The 20,711-nt window shown below is 33.5% G+C and overlaps 1 protein-coding gene across 2 annotated transcripts in view; it reads left to right on the top strand.

Moving 5' to 3' along the window:
- The window catches only part of LOC118182863 (agrin-like), a 1,858,472-nt gene that overhangs the window by 1,749,677 nt on the left and 88,084 nt on the right, over positions 1 to 20,711 (top strand). The window contains exon 24 of one of the 2 annotated variants that reach the window (XM_085810648.1): positions 2,945 to 2,962. The exons of the other annotated variant lie outside the window; for it this stretch is intronic. Within the exon in view, the coding sequence (XP_085666774.1) occupies positions 2,945 to 2,962 (18 nt within the window). The remainder of the gene's footprint in view (positions 1 to 2,944; positions 2,963 to 20,711) is intronic. 2 annotated transcript variants of the gene reach the window in all.

The raw sequence follows: 20,711 nt of genomic DNA, 5'->3' as shown, positions 1-20,711 counted from the left end.
TTCCCTTTCCCGGATTTTGACGCTAGCTGTGAGGTATTTTACTATTTCCAACTTATTATTAAAAAAACTTCTAATCGTGGGATAATTTGCTGTGGTTTTTTCAGTGTAGTATTTGATTAGGTTTAGTTTTATTTGCTGAAATAGGGATGTTAATTTATTTATTAAGGAAGAAGGCGGAAAGCAGCAAAAATGACTAAAATGTAGTAGCATATGGCACTACATTCTTGTCAAATTAACTAATAATATTAATTAATAAAATTCTTGAGAATTTCTTAAAGAAAATCTGAGATTTAGAGAAATAAACTAATTACTAATTCAGGAGTTTCGAAATTTCCAAAAAGCAAACGCTTCGGTGGAAAACATAGCTTTCGCTCCCAAATTTCATAAATAAATAATAATTTCAAAGCACGGTCTGCATGCCTACCTTTTTTTCCTCTCGAGAGGTAAAACCTTTCTCTGTTGGTATCTTTAATTCCCTTTATGATTTTAGATGTAGTTTTGCTGTAACGTTGGGATAGAAGATGTTAATTTCCCTATGGAATAAAAGTAGGCTTTGTGAATTTTCTTTCCTTACGTTTTTTGTGACACTAATATTAACTATTTTTCATGCGGAATTTCTAAAATAACGCTGATTTTCTTTTCTTTACGTTACGTCATTTTTTATGCTGTTTGTTATCTAAGGGACCTACTTTTTCTTATTTATTCTTTTTCTCCTTCATTGTTTATTAAAACAAAAGAAAAGATTTCTTATATTTTGGATATTTTTTTTTTTCAAACCGTCTGATTAAATAACTGTCTGATTAAATAACTGATAACTGTCTGATTAAATGTATTTCTTACGGTTGTAGTGAATAATTTTTGTTTTAGCAAACTTTTCTAATTTGTCACAATAAAGTTGAGTGACGACATAAGTCTGAAGAATAATACTGTTATCATTTATCATACAATACCATTCGTTGAGATTAACTACAGTATGCAGACAGCAAAATACGATATCATAAAAAGGATTGCGCATTAATGTTAATGTGAAGGAACGCGAAAACAAATAGTGTAATTAGGATTAATATAAATTTGAGGTTAAAATACGTATATAAGACATTTTAATACCTAAAAAAATAGTAATAAAATTCCTCTTCTTTCTTCCGCTGCAAACAGAAAAAAAAATCACTTTATTTAACTCATGTTTGCATTCAGTAAATAGAAATTGTCTGAAACATTTTAAAGACTATGTTTGCCTGTATAAACCTTAAAAATTTAGGGCAAATAATTTAAGAAGTGGTATTTGTACTTTGCGCTGAAAAATTCTTGTGGGGTAAAATTTATGAAATTATTAAAATATAACTACTTAATATGATTTTTTAATTTTTCTTTCAAGTAATGATTTTGAAGAAATATATCCCAAGTTATTTCACATTTATCAGAATTACACGGTATACTTGCATCCCATGCTTTTTTAATTCTGTCTTTATAAACAACTGTATCATGCATAGTGTATTTTTGTACTCCTTTCCGCATGCCTTCAGTGCACTCGACGCGTATTGGAAGGTCTGGAGTTCAAATCTCGGCGAGGCCATTGAGAATTTCTTCTATTCCCCGACATTGAAAAATTCCAAAAGATTACTAGGGGTGCGCGAACTAAAAGGTTGTGGACGATAATTCGTCACCACCAGGATTTGGCGATTGGTCCACGAATTCCCAGGCGCTCTTTAAAAAGGGAAGCATATTAAGTATTTTCTCTCTCGTTTTCACATTCCTTCGTGGTACAACTGGAAGTACACTCGACGCGTATCGGGATGTCCTGAGTTCGAATCCTGGCGATTGTATTCCGCATTTTTTCAGTTTGCTGACTTGAGTAGGTTTTCATCTTCCTGACTTGTAAAAAGACTGTACAATACTTACTTCTCATATTCATTTATTTGAAAAGTTTGAATCATAAAAACGTGTCTCTGTATCTTTAGAATTATTTCATAAACTTAAATCATTAATTAACATTAAAGTAATTAAGTCGTATGAAAAGTAATTTCGTTAAGAAGAAAAATTCGGATGGCTTACTAAAAGTTTAAAACATATATTTATTATATTAATTATAAAATTTATTTAGATGAGTTAAACTGCTTATTTCAGAAAATGAATGTTAAATGATTTCGTGATTTATTTAGCAAAATTTAGACAATGGATAAATATTTATACATTTTCGAATGCTTTATAAAAATGTATTGGATATAGCTTCCTATTTTAAATGAAACATCAATATTATGTACGCAAGATTAATTAATTATCTATTCTTTGAATACATATCCATTTAAAAAGGTGCCTTTAATTTTCCAAGTACAATTTGACTTTTATTCTAGTGTTATTAATTAAGTAAATTTATAAATTATTTAGATCTCAGCCTTTCGGCAAAATTTAAATTAGTCTTGATGTAAAGTATAAAGTGAATTTGAAAATTATGTAATACTAGGCATCTAACGTATAAAGAATTGGAAAAGTGGTGGTGAAAAAAGCATTGGATGGTTAATAAATAAAACTCGTTAACATAACAAATGGGTAAAAGTAATCTGAAAAAAAAATAACTATTCATTTTATGACATCTAAATTATGATCATTACACATTACTTTTTTAGCCTGATGAGAAACGTAGATTTAATAACAATTCCTTAGTCAAGATTTTAAAAAATGCTGTACATGGAATTTGAAATTCATAGTTCAGAGTTAGTAATTAGATAAAATTAAATGCTTTAAAAAAGTTGCGCATACGCCATTACTCAAAATGTGCGCTTGTTTTTAATTCACCTATACTTATCTGCATGCAGCAGTTATTCTTTCTTGGTTGATTTTCAATACGTTCTACTACTTTTAGTGCAAATTACTAACATACATTTATGTTCTCTATCTTTGTGTGACATTTCCTTTTTATATTTCTGCTTTTCATGCCATTCCTCAGAGGAGTCGTAAGCATAAGGTAAGTGCACAATTACTTTTATGAAGTAAAATATACCAAAGAAAAATATTCTGCTTTACATGTATAATGACTGATGCAAATTAAGCAGTTTTTCAACTTTAAACGAAAATAAAATAAACGAAATGATATAACTGTAGTGCCAAACTCAGTAACGTCCATACATTAAATTCAGTAATACTCAGTCTTTTTTAAATTAGATTCTTACATATAACGCTTTTCTCTACTGTCTATCGTCGGTAATATTAGAAAAGAAACTTCTCTAAGCAATACATAAATATCTAAGAAACGTCTGTAAGAAATACATAAATATCTAAGAAACGTCTGTAAGCAATACATAAATATATAAGAAACGTCTGTAAGAAATACATAAATATCTAAGAAACGTCTGTAAGCAATACATAAATATAAAAGAAACGTCTGTAAGCAATACATAAATTAAATACATAACAGCAGATTGGAGGCACGCCAATCGTAAGCGCAGTCACAGGCAATGTCGTCTGCAAGATATGGACAAGGTCAACCAACATCCGCAATTACGAATGGGAATCGTTAATTTGCACTTTCAGAGTGGGTACACAGAACTGCCAGAAATTTGACATTATGTGCGAATTCTTTTAATTTGGCGCAAGAGTATCTATAATTATATTTGTAATAATGCAATAGATAATTTTAGGATTATTAAACAGCTGCGTAGATTTATATTACAAGATAATTTAACAGAGAAGAAAAATTTTAGCAATGGTGGCCATTAATTCAACCTAGTTTTGTTTCGTAGCAAAGCATAAATAGGTTCAGAAATCATCACTGTGGATACGCTAAGGATCCCACAATTCTATTTAGCTTGGAGCAGCAAGGTGAAGCAAGGGAAAATGCAGCAAGGTGAAGCAAGGGCTCTTATGTGAGCTGTATGCTCCAACTCAAACCAGAGTTTCACGGTTTACAATTGTCCGACGACTTCAAGAGATAGGGCTGTATGTCAGAGAACCCGCTGTTTGCCTTCCGATCTCTGCAGTACACAAGAGAGTGCTTTTAGCATGGTGAAGACATCCGCACGGAAGCAGACGTTAGTGAAGCACCGTGATTTTTACAAATGATACGAGATTCATCCTGAGCACAGATCCCCGGCGTATCTGTATCTGGCGAGAAGAGGGAACAGGACACAATCACTCCCTCAAGTTGGAAAACGAGTATTACAGTAGCGGGGATGTAATGGTTTGAACAGGCATTATGTTGAATGCCCGCATAGCCCTGTATGTATTTGACAAAGGCTCCTTAACTGCTATGAGGTATAGAGAAGAGATCTTAAAGCGCTCTTTTGAAATTTTTAAGGAGTAGTTTGCCTTGGGTTTCTGCTTGTCTTCATTGAGCTCAGATAGTCAATGTTTACCTGGAAAGTGAGGATATTCACTAGCCGATTCTTTACCTTAACCCTACATAGCATGCCTGGAACTCTCTTGGGAAGGCAATTTAATTTTACCATCCCGTCAGAGAAGCATCTCGGAATTGGAAACTTCCTTGCTGGAGGAGTGGTATCGACTACCACAGGGACTCCTCAGTTGTTTTTTGCCTAATGTGCCGTCACACTGCGCGACTTGTCTGTGAGAGGCGATCACACCCGATATTAGACTCATTTTTAGCTCGATATTACAACGTGTATTTTGTATATCCCTGAACTATAAGCTTTACTGATAACCATGCTTAAATAAAATGACTTTTGAATGGCACATCTCTCTATTATAAATTCGTATTTATACCAAATTTTATTAAAATCTGTTCTTTAGTTTTTCAGAAATTTGACATTATGTGCGAATTCTTTTAATTTGGCGCAAGAGTATCTATAATTATATTTGTAATAATGCAATAGATAATTTTAGGATTATCAAACAGCTGCGTATATTTATATTATAAGATAATTTAACAGAGAAGAAAAATTTTAGCAATGGTGGCCATTAATTCAACCTAGTTTTGTTTCGTAGCAAAGCATAAATAGGTTCAGAAATCATCACTGTGGATACGCTAAGGATCCCACAATTCTATTTAGCTTGGAGCAACAAACTATGCGTCACTAGCAGCAAGGTGAAGCAAGGGAAAATTGCTGCGTAGTTAATAATATCGATGTTTATATACCTGATTTTCTTAATAATTTTGGACTGCGATTGGGTACTAGATGCTGCAGTGCAGGAGGATTACATAAGAAAGCATGAAACGGAAAGACGTAATCCAGAAATATTATGACAATGATATTATAAGCAAATTCTACTTTTAAGAAAGAATGAGGAGGTAGAGAAAAAGAGGACTTAAAAGATTATTGCTAAATTAAAATTAGTCATTTTCATTATATTTTATATCTTAGATATAACTGCTATCTCTCGGAATGTTGATATACATATAAGATTGGCAAGAATGTAATTTCGGTTTGTAGAAATAAATAAGCGTTATGTTTCTTTTTGTTATTCTTCTGCCACACTTATATATATATATATATATATATATATGTGTGTGTGTGTGTGAGTGTGTAATAATTTGGCAGTCAGGCACAGCAATGAAGGCACATAAGAATTTAACTATATAGCTCCATATCTTTATTCAATGCAAATTGTCAGATCATTTTTCTTTTAGACGAAATTCTCCGAATTACATATTCAATAATGATTTAAACTAAATAAGATTAACTTTAAATTTACTGCGTCATACTATTCGAATAAAGGCAGGCAGATGGGAAAGCGGCAGCAAAGGTCTGATAGCAGCAGGAGGAGAAAGCAGTCTGACGAAAAGGCGAAACCAGTGGATTTAGACTAGTAATTAGATGACATGCCAGAATGTTCTCGAAAGTACTGGTCTAAGGGGAAGATCCCTGTATGTATATACGTATATTTTGTTTGAGATTTGGCAGCTCACACTTTTAAGCTGTTATATTCACAAATTCTGAGTAATTTTGTTTACAACTATCAATTTATGTTCAGTTTTAACATGAGGGGCAAAAATAAACATTTTCAACAACTCTTTTTTTATGGTAAAGGCAAAAAATCGGCTGAGGCTCACAAATAAATTCTTGTTAATTGCTTAACAATACGGATGTGTAATCAGCCGATAGATGACATTGTAGAAAAGCCGCCGACAGAGGGCGCACCGATTGTAATCGAAAATCGGGAGTCGAGAGAATGTGAGTGAGGTGACAAATATTCCTGAACTGTATGTAAATAAATATATGGAAATATTTAGTGTGGTAATAGAATAATTTATAAAACGCTAGAGTCATCCTGCTGAATGAAAGGTAATCACAACTTACCACTAACCATCCTAACAAATGGTCAAACAAACAGATGTGTCAAAATTGGTTTAAAAAGGTTCTTTTTAAAGATTTTGCCCTTGAAGATTGGTTTAAAAAAGGTTCTTTTTAAAGATTTTGCACTTGACGTTCTGGCCTGAAGTTGATGATGGGAAAATTAAAACCACAATTAAACAGAATTGTCATAAAACTATGCAAAATTAAGCTCGATAATTACAATCCTCATGAATTGAAAGAAATTAAATTGATGAATCAGTATTTGCGGTACGCATTTCAAATGTAATGTACTGGACAGTTTTTGAATAGAATTTTCCCTGGTAATGCAAAATAAATCGTTTACAATAACATTAATCGAGAAAAGATCATAGTTCAAGCATAATGAATCAGCACGAATCAATCCGAAAGCCAAATTGCGTCAGAAAAAAACATGCTGTTAGTTTGGTGAGCTTAAGTGTTGCGTAATTTGAGCTGCAACCAAATGATCAGTTCAGTAGTTTAAAGAGAATATGCCACAACTGGGAAACTGAAAATGAATCGTATTCCACCACAACAATGCGACGCCTCACACAGCTTTGGCTACCAGTAAGAAACTTTATCAACGTAATATGTATTTTAGCAATACGTACATGTTATTGGAGTTTGGCTGGAAAGTTTGGCATCCCCTATATAGCCCCAGATTTGCGCCTTCGGATTATCATTTATTTCGAGGTTTACAAAAGTTCTTAAGCGACAAAAATTTCAGTATTAATGATGACCTCAAATTCGCACTTGTTTGCATTTTTTGCTGATAAAGATCAGATGTGGAATCAGCGTGGAATCATGAAGTACCCAGAAAGATGGATAGCATAACTGCATCGAATGGAAATATATTTGACTCATTAAAACCATTTTCGTAAAGAAAAAATTTAATTTTATTTCACCTAAAAAACCGAAATTACTTTCTCGACAAATACATACACATATATACATATATATGTAAGATAAAAAATATGAAAGCAAACTTCTAAATTCAATTCACTATAACCTCTTTTATTTTCCATTTCATTTGGGAACTTCATCTATCTGTCCTAAAAATAGCGCTTAAATCTAAACTGCGTCATTCAAATTAATCATGCGGTCTTACGTAGCCCTTAATGCAGATGCCTCTTGACCAATCACCAAATTGCAAACCAAAACTTTTCTCTTCGCGTGCTTCCATCTTGCATAACACGCATTTTAGCTTTTGCTCTCTATTGTGCTAAGATGTAATTTCGCTGGCTTGCTTTTTATCTCAACAGTATCAAAAATGTAAATCTTCTGTGGGAAAGGCACGACTAGAGTGCCAAGTGACTGTGGCCATAAATTATCAATTGCAAATAAAAATGGAACTAAAACTGCCTCGACTGACAAGTTCTTTATATATTACCAAGTTAACATTATTAGCATACTACACAATCAAAATTTTTCTTCAGTATGGATCTAAGCACGCATCGACACTGCTCCGGCCTTTCCTTGTGTTTTTAATATTTCATATATATATGTAGGATGAGGTTAGGATTAAAATAGAGGAAGGCAGTGACATTTTAAGGGTATTTAATGATGAAAGAATAGACATGATTGTGGTATGTACATAGTGAAAGGAAGTAAGATAAAAAGTTTGAATCGTCGTGAAACGGAATTACATCTTTCGAGCGGCATAGTTCAGCTGCATCCATCACCGTTTTCTAACCTCATCGGAATGCCAGTCTGTCAATTTCCTCACGCAGCTTGAAGAAGTATCTCGCTGCTGTCGCTGTTGCCAGATTTAGGAAAAGGCGGACGAGTTATAGGAGCGAATTACCACACGGCCATTCTGCCTTGCCGGGCGTCCTCGCCTGGGGGTTGATCTGAAAAGAAAAAATAAATAAATAAAAAGCAGAGAAAGTGAAAAAAATCAACGTCCAGGTGGCGAATGTTAGCTTTGTGCACCACCGGTTCATCTTATCAGCACAGGTTGACATCATAATGGTTCCTTCATGGCGTACCTTTTGTGCTTCGTAATAATCAGAGGAATGTACTGTCTCATAAAGACCGAATAATTTGGGACGAAGTTGAAGTCCAAGTTTCAGTTCAAGTCGAAGATTCAGTCCAAGTGGAAGTTTCAGTTCAGGCTGGATTGTCATTTGGTGTCCAAGTTTATATTTGGAGGCAGGTTTGCGACGTTTCTTATACTGTCGTATATGTGCTTGCTGTAAACGAAGGAGGTTCCGTTGGGCTTCAATGCATAATGCAGCTTTTTCATCATCATGCTGTGTCAGCAATTTCATTGTCTTTGAAGTTCGTTTAAATTTTCTTCGTTTATACTTCCAGGCTCTCTGTTCTTTGAGAGTTTCTGCACTTTTAGCAGGTGTTTTCTCGTTTTCTTGATTAGCACCTGCTTGTTGAAATTGATTCAGTTTATTTTTCACAGTTTCTTCATTATTCTGCACGTTTGGATCATTATCGACATCATCATCACAATTAGCTTCATGACTGTCATCATCATCATCTTCGTTGTCATCAGTCATCAACATCATCTTCATTGACATGATCTTCATCAACAACAGCAACGTCATCTTGATCAACATCATTAATATCATCTTCATTAGCTTCATGAGTGCTATCATCATCAGCAGCACCATTAGCGTTATGAATGTCGTCATCATCAATATCATGATCTTGATCAATGTCGTCGTTTGCGTCATCACCATCTTCATCAACATCATCGTCATGAGCTCCATGATTGGTATCAGCATCATCTTTGTCATCGTGATCATCCAAATCCAAATTGTCATCATCTAAATCCAATTCTGAATCGTCATGTGCATCATCATTATTTTCCTTACTTGTGTTCTTCAACTGATTTTCACTTTCTGTTATTTTCTGAAAATCTTCCATAGCAGTTTTAACTTCATGTGGGTTGTGAGGAGTAATGATATGTTGAACTTGTTGGAAAATTTCCGATTTTGGGATGTGTGAAAGATTAGGTGGAAATGTGTAATCATGAGTAACATTAGCGACATTAACAAAAATTTGATCATTATTATTGTTGCATAAATGAATACCGTCTTTATCAAATGTAAATCGAGTTTGTTGCAAAAAGTCTATTCCAATAATGGCATCAAGAGGAATCATATAGTTTTTTACTACATGTATTTTAGCAGGTAAAATAGTGTTTTGAATTTGAATGTAGTCTTGAAGGAATCCAATACTTTTAACTGTGTCTCGGCCAAGTCCTGAGAATGTAATTCTGGAAGGATGTAATGGTGGAGAACCAATTTTGCGGTATGTTTTCTCCGTAATAAGTGTTGTTTGTGATCCAGTGTCATAGAGAGCAGTTAACTGAGTTCCTTTAAGCTGAATATCAACATGCATAGGATTTTTAGAAAAATTTTGGGTGGAAAGTGCATTTACAGTACTATCAGATGTAGAACAACTAGGAGCAGATTCCGTGATGGAACTACCAGATCGTTTGGGACAGTTAGAATGAATGTGACTATAATTTGGCAGCCATAACATAATTTGCCATTAGGACAAGTATTGCTTTTGTGACCTTTTAAACCACAAGAATAACAAACTGGCTGTGTATTTGATGTACGTTTAGCATCAATTTTAACATTGGGAAAGGAATTTGTAAATTTCTTTGGAGTATTTTGCTTCAAACTTTTTGAATTGTTAAAGAGTTTCTCATAAATCTTCAGTTTTTCTCTAAATTCAGGAATGGATTTACAACCGTATAAAATTATTTTGTTGTTTGATGAATCAGGAATACCATGTATCACATACTCAATCAAAGAAGAATCATCCATAGAACTTTTGTATGCGAGGTCTCTCATAGCTAAAAAATATTCTTGTAAGGTTTCAGATGTTTTCATGTGACGAGATTCCATTATTTTATGTAATTGAAGGCTATGAATTTTTTCCAAAAATTCATCTAATAAATGGTGTTTTAATTGTTCCCAATTAGTAATTCCACGAATTGATCTTATTAAAGTTAAAGCTGGACCGGTAAGACATTTTTTAACAAAAATTACTTGGTGTACAGGATTCGTGATTTCATAGAGATTAAAAATATATTCTATGTCAGAAATAAAAGTTTCGACGCTGTAATCATCCCGAGAGGAAAAGGGTTTCATCAAATCAACAATGTCCTTTAAGCCAAAACATTGAAACGGAACAGTCTGTGTTTGTGAAAGCAATAAATTTCCAGGCGCGCTTTCAAGAGAGATTTTTGCCTGCATTTGTTTACATAACGATTCATCTGGAGCGTGATTAATGTTCGTTTGGGCAACGCTACGCGTCGAGGGTGAACTTTGAACCAAAGCGTCTTCTTCAAGGTCGCTGTAGTCAGTGGAATCTGATTTTAATAATGATACATCAGCTAGATTCGTAAGAATATTGTTAGCACAGTTTTCAATATGGGTGGAAAATTCTAAATATAGTAAGTTGCATATGGCAATTAAATCTGTGAGAGAAAGTTCTTTGATAATTTTTTTTTTTTTTTTCGTATCTTCAAAGTTAAATGGTTTGGGAAAACCAGAAAAATTCCGTAACCTAGCACGATTCTGCCGATCACCATCTGAGCCAAAAACTAAACGATGTAAAAGCTTGATGTGCTTTGTACTGGCAGTGTTTAATGATTGTGCAATGTTGGGATAATCGTTAAGTGTAGCCATTATTTATCAGTTTCGTTTTTACCAAATATGAAATTCACAAAATATGTATGTTTCGATTTTATTAAATGTTATTCATCTGGTTTCAGAAATTAGTATACCAAAATATACTCTTAATTTTTCATATTCTTCAAAATAATATTAATTCTTCTTAGTATATTACACAATAACTATGATGTTAAAACACTCAAAAATCATAAATGAAATTGTGAACATATGATTCAAACAAATAGTAAAATATATCGTCAAACAAATCTTCGTATAAGTTAAGAATGGAAAATAAAATTTCACGTTAAGATCTGATATCAAAATTAATAACTTAAAATAATGTTCAACAGTCCTAGTAAAATATAGGCATCACAAGAAATAAGAAATTTATGCACCAAATTCGAAAACGAAAGTACTGCTTCAAAGTAACTTTTTTAATATATCACAATTCTGTAAATAGTCAGTAATGTATTTTCATCAAAGTCAAATACCTTTAGTTTATTCAATTAAACTTCATCAAAACTGTTTAATTAATTATCATCAACATCAAATTCGAAAACGGAAGTGTTAATTCTTCAAAGTAATAATCATTCAAAAATAAACTGAATTTTCATCAAAATCAAATGCCTTTCGCTTCATCAAATAAACTTCATAAAAAGGCGTCATCAAATATTCATGATAACTTGAAAGAATATTACTTCCTGATTAGCATTACTTCATCAAATAAAATTAGCTCTACTTACGTGCTGGCGAATCACAACAACGGGAATCTTGCGATATTATTCCACAGTAGTACATCATTGATAGTTATATTCGGTGGTAGTCTAGGGGATTTAAAAAGCTGAAGAGAAGAACAGAATTTAGTTCAAGGAGTCGAAAGAGTTCGTGGGGCCGAGCCCCCATGTAGGATGAGGTTAGGATTAAAATAGAGGAAGGCAGTGACATTTTAAGGGTATTTAATGATGAAAGAATAAACATGATTATGGTATGTACATAGTGAAAGGAAGTAAGATAAAAAGTTTGAATCGTCGTGAAACGGAATTACATCTTTCGAGCGGCATAGTTCAGCTGCATCTATCACCGTTTTCTAACCTCATCGGAATGCCAGTCTGTCGATTTCCTCACGCAGCTTGAAGAAGTATCTCGCTGCTGTCGCTGTTGCCAGATTTAGGAAAAGGCGGACGAGTTATAGGAGCGAATATATATATATATATAATAGCAAGGAAAAGACGGAGTAGAAGCGATGCATAATACCTAGATATTATAGATCGTAGATCCATATTGAAGAGGAAGCATTCCGTTTGCGTAGTATGCTAATATGTTGATTTCGCAATATCTAAAAACTTGGCAGTTTTAATTCCATCACCGTCTAAGCAGGAGAGACAAAAGCGCGTAGTTATTCAATATGATAGTACAAGAAGAGAAAGGTTTTTGTTTAAGTTTCAGTTCTCAATTATTATGTCATCAGCGCTGCGCAGGCCATGCAAAATGGAATGATCTAGAAATAACGCAAGCCAGAGAAGTTATTACGATTTTTAGAACATAGAGGGAGAATTAAAGTTTTACCGTTAGTTTGAATTATAATTTTGAGTTACATATTTTTTAATCTTACACATATATATATGTAAATAATAACGTACCGAGATATGAAGATAACAACCTCTATCTATGGTATAAGGTCGAAAGCTTCCAAACCAATATTTAATAGTGTTGTTACTTAATTCTTATCAAGTAATTCTTTATTTCTTACCGCAATGTATTGCGCATTCTTGGAAAGGAAATTTAACTCATGGAAATATATTTTTAAGAGACTGAATAATAGATATTGAATAGAATAAAACTTGCGAAGCTCTTTGAATTGTTGGTAGATTTCTTAATAATGGTATTACATATGTTACTTCTTTTGCTTGCGAGATAATACCTCCACAAATGGTGAGCATTCTATAAAGAACCATTTCCTATTTAGACTGATCGTTTTTATTGTATCTTATTAAAAGAATCGTTCAAAGTCAATGCTAATTCATTTGAAATTAAATCTTAATATGAGAGATATGACTACATTGCAAGTCCAGATCCAAAATGTTTAAATACAGTTTCAATGAAATTCTTCTGTAGGTGGACATGTTTTTTAAAAATTATTTTATTAAAATATCAGCAAACATATATTTCATCGCAACGTGCTATCGTGGTTTTCTTGCGTTACTGTGATTCCTTCATAATGCCCTTGATCATATCTCTGGTTTCGCTTATTTTTTCCTGCCCTTGTTCTTCAGATGTTCTTACGCTTTTCCTCTTTGGATAGCCTGTTTGAGATGCTTCCCCATTTCTTTATCAATATCTCTTTATTATTTTTATATGCCTGATTTTTATTCTGTACTCTGTTTACCTGCATTTGTGCTGCAGAGCACGATTAAATGCGTGACTCTACGGCCCCTGTTGATTGTATATTTTCTACAGTTCCGTTCCTTTTTCCATTTCCACTGATTATTATTTCCATCTGCTTTCATGTTTGTTCACTCTGCTAACTTAAATATTTCCTTTTAAACGCCTCCGTATTTTTTCACGTATTTTTCGTATGACTCCTTGGGTTTCGCTTTTCACCTCAATTCTTCTTTCTGTTTATTTATAATCTGTTTCTTTTTAATGCCGGTGTTTGCATTGCATACTGTGGAAAGAAGTAATATCACAGTTGATTATTTCTACAAACTTCAAAACATTCTTTCTGTAACCACGCCTTCGACACTTTTGATATTAGAAATATCTTTAATGGATTAAATTTATAAAAAATTACTAACGTTCTAAATACTTGAGACATTTATCTCAAACATGACGTTACTTCAAGATGACATGACATTAAACATCCAAATAACTTCAGCCAAACAGCTAATTTCCATAATGTTGCCATGGAAAATAAGGTCTTTAATTTAACTTCCGTATCAGAATTGCATAAATTGAGCGATTTGAAAGAATTACATTTATAAGTTGGCCGCCCAGACGGTATAGTGGTAGGGGACCTACTGCGGTGCCGAAAGTTCCAGTTTCGAATCCAGGTGAAGGGAACATGGTTCGAACTGCCCGTTACTAGGAGGTAGCGGTAGCTACATATTAGGTAACTCCACAATAAATTGGTCACCACTTCTGGCCGTAGGACTGGCCAATGCTGAACAATCAAGTACCCGCCACTGGATTATTTTTTAAATGGTTCTATGTATTTGGGACTACTGTTTTAAATCCTTCCTTCGCATTTTCCGCCCACCAGCGGCCGAGCTGTAAAATCGTTGAACACTGGTATTTTGGTCCGGGGTTCGAATCCCGGCAAACGGGTTGGCTGCTTGGGAGTTTTCGTGGTTTTACTATTGTGTAGCGTGTATACGAGCCAGTTTTCCTTGGAAAATCCTCCACGAAGGTATCCCTCCCATCAGGCGAATAGCCTTCGTTTGTTTCACATAATTAAATAAACCAAAACCTTTAAATTTTCTTGAAAAATTCTTTAGAGTAGTTCTACGCTTTCGAGACTTAAGCTGTGAAGCTTTTACAATTTTGCTGAATTTTCGGAAAATTACCACTATCTCTAATATGACAGCAGATTCTTTTCACAAAAATTCGTAAATTTTAACAAGTGCTGCTTTAAGTTCTTATATTTTAACAAGATTTCAGCCAATACTTTCAGAGCATTTAATGCATTCAAACATAATAAACTTGCTAGATACATTAGTATATAATCATTTTAAAAAAATAAAACGTATTGCAAAATACGCAAAAAATATACCAAAATTAATAGTAATAAAAATAAAAATGAAAGCCCAAAGAAGTTTCAAATGTGCGATACGTAAGATCAATATTAATACAAAAAAATGCAAGGCAAAAATATGTTAAAAATACCCAAGTGCCCGGTCGCAATATATACTCAACCGAGGAGAAAAGGGATTTAGTTTTGCCTTAATCATATTATAGAGATCTAAATCTTCATGAACAGCATTCATTTCAGGTTTAATTAATGTTCTTTCCAAACTTGTCATTAAACTGATGTTTCCTATCTCATCATTAAGTTGATTGAAATGCGTGATAAACACATAATCGATTACGAAACAATGGCTGAGTAACTTCAACAGCTTGATTGAAGATCATTATTTTTACTACAATATAACTTATTTTATTTAAAGTAAAATAATTATTTTTAAGTCTATCTGCAAATGAAAATAATAGACATAAAAGCTATATTTATAAAATAAAAAAAGGTTATGCTAATTTTATTAACAGTTAAATGTTGAGTTAAAGTTCCTTTCCTATTGATTATTAACTTCAACTTACACTTCCGGCCAGAAAGTAGTTTTAGAATCACGTCTAGGAAGAGCGGTATTTAAACGCGAAATTCTTCGATTTTGGGGAGAGAGATACCAGGTATTCTGGCTGCACGCGTCCGCCTTTTTAGGCTACTCTCGTAAGCTATTATTACGCTCGGCCGTACTTTTGGCCCTTGATAGCTTTGCAGTCTGTTAACATTAAGGGGCGAAATCTGTTAGATTCTTGATAGCTTCGGCTATATCTCTTTAGTTAACATCAGTTTAGTATTATTATTAGTCTCCTAAGTTCAAAACGAAGTGTCGGCTTTCTTGTACCCTCCAAGACGGAGTTTTGTTAAACCTTAGTTGGAATAATAAAGGGTTAGTTTACCCTTGTATCTTGTTTTTCCTGTCACATGAACTTAAGCGATTATTCGCTTATCAGTTCTTAAGATTCTTCATGTTCAACAGTAACTCAGGATTACAAAGTAAGGAAATCCTACAAGATGTCATAAAAGTTAGTATCATCCTATAACTATATAATTAGTGCTTATTTATTTATCTGCATTACGCTTGTTTACCCAGAGTAGATTCGGTACGTGAAAACGGTGACTTCTAGAGTCAAATCTGCCAATAAAAATCCGGCACCACAGTTCACTTATTTCCAAGCAGTGGCCAAAGGGCAAAATCTGTGAACACTGATAGTTCGAATTTCGGCGAATGGGCTGGATGAATGGGAGGTTTCGTGGCTTTCTCCATGTGTAATGTGTATACGATCCAGTTTCCTCTAGAAAGTTCTCCACGAAGGTAACCCTTCCCTTCAGCAGATAGCCTTCGAGTGCTTTGCCATAGCTAAATAAAGCAAACCAAATCAGTGTATTTATTATTTTTGCTAACTCTCATTCCAACTCCTCTTGTTTCATTCTGCTGTGTAGTTATGAATGAAATTGCTGATATAAATGATACTACACCTTTGTAACAGGTGTTGATGAGAACTTTGAAATTACGCAGAATCTGGCATGCATGCGGTCGTTAAAAGAAATCAAAAAGGGATGTGATAGTTTTCGCGAATTTGGCTTTCAACTTTGAGATTAGCTATAATATATCTATAATATATTTGAAATTATCTATAATACGTAATATTATTCCCGATGGATTAACGAATATGGAAGGGAAAAGAACTGAATTTCTTGGACTCTAATCAAAACTACCCCGGGCACATAGTTGTCGTTTTATATTGCATTATACATCAAGATGCCCTGTGTCTATCTGCATTAAATATTAAACCTATGCTTGATGTAATCATGAGGCTTGTAAATACGATTTGATCTTACAGACTTACTGGATATTTCGAGATTTTCTTCAGTCAATGCAATCTGAATTCTCTGATGTGCTTATTACACGAAAATAAGAGGGCTTAGTGCAGGATATGTTTTCTAGCGAGTTTGTCAGCTGAAAGACGACATTCTATCATTCTATTATGAGAAACAGTGTTCCGCTGAGTGTGAAATGCTGGAATATACAGCATGATTTTCGAACTTTGCATTTTTCACGCATGTACTTTGTCGAATGAACGACTTAAACTTTAAGATCCAAAGAAAAAAATCTATCTATGATACCTGGGCCCATCTCAAATATTTTAAACTAAAACTTGATCTCTTAGCTGGTTAGCTCGCTAAGAACGACTTATCTCATTTCTCGATGTTAAATTCAGTATCCTCAGTTAGTGAAGACAAACGTTAAGAGTTATGAAGAATGCCTGAGAAATCCGAAGTTTGAGCTTGAACGCAGTTTTCAAGCTGTCAGCGTTATTTAAAGAGAATTCGATATTTTCACCATGCCTTTCAGTGTAAACAGTGATGCAATGACCTGGAGTTGCAGCTTTGGCCAAATGAGTTACAGTCTAACATCAGTTCAAGCAGATATTTCTCAGTGTCCCAAACTTAGTTTTACAAATTGATATATCCAAAGCAAGTTTCCCAAACTTAATATCTCAGGCCCAGCAAATTACTACTATGTTTGCTTCATTTTCAAAGGCGGACAGAGGAGCATTTAGCCACACTTCTCAGACTTAGTATATCACAAATCGAATTTGAATGTAAGGAACTATTAATACTGTTGGAAGTTTCATTTATCAGATTGATAGTTATATTGTAATGTTATATTGTAAATATTATATGTTTATAATATTTTTGCAGTAACCGGTATGGGCCCACTTTTTTTTCTGTGATTTGCCCAGCTCCCAACAAAACTTATCCACCACTAATTTAAGCAATACTGACAATTAATATTATATTTTCAAACTCTCCTCTAATCGTTATTTCGGCTGCTTGGCGTGAGAGCAAGATAATGTAAACTTATTCGATCTGCTTTCTTGCATTATTATTCCTAACTAATTACCGGTTTATTTTAATTTTCATTAGTGTGACTTATTAATAATTTTGTAATTGGAGGTGTATTATTACATTTTTCTTTATCTTTTTTTTATTTTTTATTTATTTTTTTTTTATTTTATTGTACCTTGGAATTTTGGAATTAGCGTAACAATGGATGCGTTATTTCACTATTTCATACTTTGTAAGATATTTTCCGCTTCCTTATCGTATGCCTTCGCAGTATAATTAGAAACATTACCAGCTAAAAATCGGGAGGTCCAAAATTCGAGTACTAACGACGAGATTGCACATATTTCATGCTTACTGCTTCATGGTGGGTGTTAAGCATGCAATCTCCGCGTATCCTAAATTTTGCTGCTGGTTTCTCCCTAAATTCTAACATTTTGGAGCCGCTAAATTATGCAGCACAGTGCTTCTCTTAAATTCTAAAAATGTACGTATATATTCATCCATCTATCTATCTATCGCCCTTTTAATATCTAATGCAAAATAAAGTCAAATAAATAGTACTTTTAAAATCAATCCGATGTTCAATTCGGAATAAATCATATGCTTCATACAAAAAACAGATCCACGGTGGCAAACTGCAGGAAAAGGGTAGTAGAAGTAGTAGTAGTAACGGAGGACGTGGGGGCACCATTCCTCTACTATTACGATTAATCGGCTCTGCCCACGTCCGCCCTTATCTAGTATTTATTAATCATTCTAAAATTTTTACATTGCCATATATTGTGACTGATTTGCAAATACGTTCTATACAATAATTGTGTTTCACTTTATTACATAAATTTTGGTTGGAGAATTTTTTCTAATTAATTTCTTTCTTTTGTAATTTCTCTTTATTTTTAAGCAGTCTATGTATTATTTCTTTATCGTGAAGTTTCTCTTTTGTTATTTGCACCATTTCAACTAGAATGTTGTCTAAGTCCTCTTGCAAAAGTCCTTCCATTTTGCTGCAGTTCTTTCATGAGTTTCTCAGTTTGAAGCTTTCTCTTGTATTCCTCATATTATACCTTATACATTGTGCTAATTTCTTCCATAATAGTACTTTTTCTTTCCAAAGTTTTTTGTCTTTTCCTTTGTGTGTCATTGAATCCTACCTCTCTGTGATCCTACCGAATGAGCATGTTAACTTTATGACAATTTAACTTCCAATGCGTCATGTCTTTATAATCGCGAAAAATCAGTATTTATTTATCATAATTTGAATGCATGTACATATTAAATGCATGTACATTTTAAATATTATAATATGTATGATATTTTTTACCTTCAAATGATAAGTAAGCACTGCTGTTATTTAATTTATTATAGATTACATTTACTACTATACTCCTTTATTTATTATTCTATTACATTTTTATTATACCTTGTTATATGAAATTATATTATTACACATAAATCTCTGCCCAATTTTGTTAGGATGTCGATTGTTTTCGTGATTTTTTGCACTGTATATTTTTGTGTTACTAATGTGCTGTTGTTTACATTAGCGATGTCATCTTCTGGGAATAATGTATCTAAAATGTGATTGATAGCTACATCTGAAAGACTGGAACCTTGGGAGGTTGTCAGGTGAAGGTGTAGTTTTATTGGTGCAAAGACTTTATCTGTTGCAATTTTATGATTCAGACCGCATACATTTTTATTTTCGGTAGAAAATTGATGCCAAGAGTTGATTTTTGCCTGCACAATCATCCATTTGTAAAGGGCCTTTTCTCTTTGATAAATATGCAGTACATTTATTTGGGTCATGTAACGTCTTTCAGACTTTAATTTACGCTTGAGAGCTCTGCATTTCTTTTTTTGTATTCTAAGGTGTTTTATCCACCATTTTAGTGATAGCAGCTGTTTTGAATAACGCTGGGGAAGGATTTCATTGCAAGTATCTTGTATATCAGTCAGTAATAGTTACGTGAGGTTTTCAAGTTCTTCCGGTGACTTTATGTGGATAAGTTGCTGTTCATGAGTGAGTAAGATATTTCTTATTTTTCTACTGAATGCTGGAATTTTATTTCTTGGTAGCGTTAAATAATTGGGATGGATGTGCTTTTTTCAAGTAGGAAAGTAACGAATCTGTGATCTGATAGGTTTTCCTGTGCTTCTACTGTCCAGTTTTTAATTAGAGGGCTTATTTGTGGAGAGGTGAGAGTTAGGTTTGGCCATCCCATTGCATACATCCTGTCGAAAGTTGGTAGAGAATCAATTGCATTATGTAAAATTAAATTTTTTAAGGATATAAAATCGTCTAAATTACGATCCTTCGAATTTGTCGATGCATATCCCCAGCTAGTATTATGAGCACTGAACTCTCCTGAGACTATCTGGTGGTGAGTGCCTATGGAGTTAGAGATCTTATCTAAGAAGTTGAAAGCTGTGACTATATCATCTGTGGAACTAGAATAAATTGAAAAAGAAATGCCATTGTTACTCCTTTTGTTTCCAAGAAAACTGCTACTTGATCTCGCTCTACTGCGACGATCTACAACGACCAGGCTTGCTTACAACATATTATCACTGCTCGTGCTGGTTCAGACATGTCGTCTTTTTGAAATACATTCCATCGGAGGGAAAAGCCACTAATTTTGCCATTTTTAGTATAAGGGTCTTGTAAACAATATTATACCATCTTTGTAATTTGGGTGCAAATTCTGTAGCTTGTGCTTTTGCTGCCTGTGCTTTTTGTAGGTTAATTTGTAAGCAGCGTATTTGATTCTTTAGTCCTAGATGAATTGTATTCATTGTATCAGTGTTCTGTATTTGTGCTTCAGTACTTTGTGGTTAAGTATACTTGCTTTGAGAAATTATTAATTTTGTTACTGTTGATTATTAATTGATTGTTCATATTCAGTTCTTTATATTTTATTAATTTGATAGATGTATGAGGGACAGTTTGGAGAGGCAGCCATATGATGCATGTTGAAGCTTGTTTGATTTGTTACATTATTTAATTTGCAATTTAGAGCTTCTGCAGTACATTCTTTTGCGTAATGATTTTTTCACGCAGAAATAACAATAAAGTCTTACCTTACATTCTCTTGAAATATGACCATATTCTTGGCATCTGAAACAGCGTTTTATACCATAAAATTCTTTAATTTTACATGTTTTCCATCCTAGAAG

Source organism: Stegodyphus dumicola, chromosome 2, assembly GCF_044657685.1.
Source record: "Stegodyphus dumicola isolate Sdum_Otavi_A_Nest chromosome 2, ASM4465768v1".
NCBI classification, from domain to species: domain Eukaryota; kingdom Metazoa; phylum Arthropoda; class Arachnida; order Araneae; family Eresidae; genus Stegodyphus; species Stegodyphus dumicola.
This window is presented reverse-complemented; position numbering and strand designations above follow the sequence as displayed.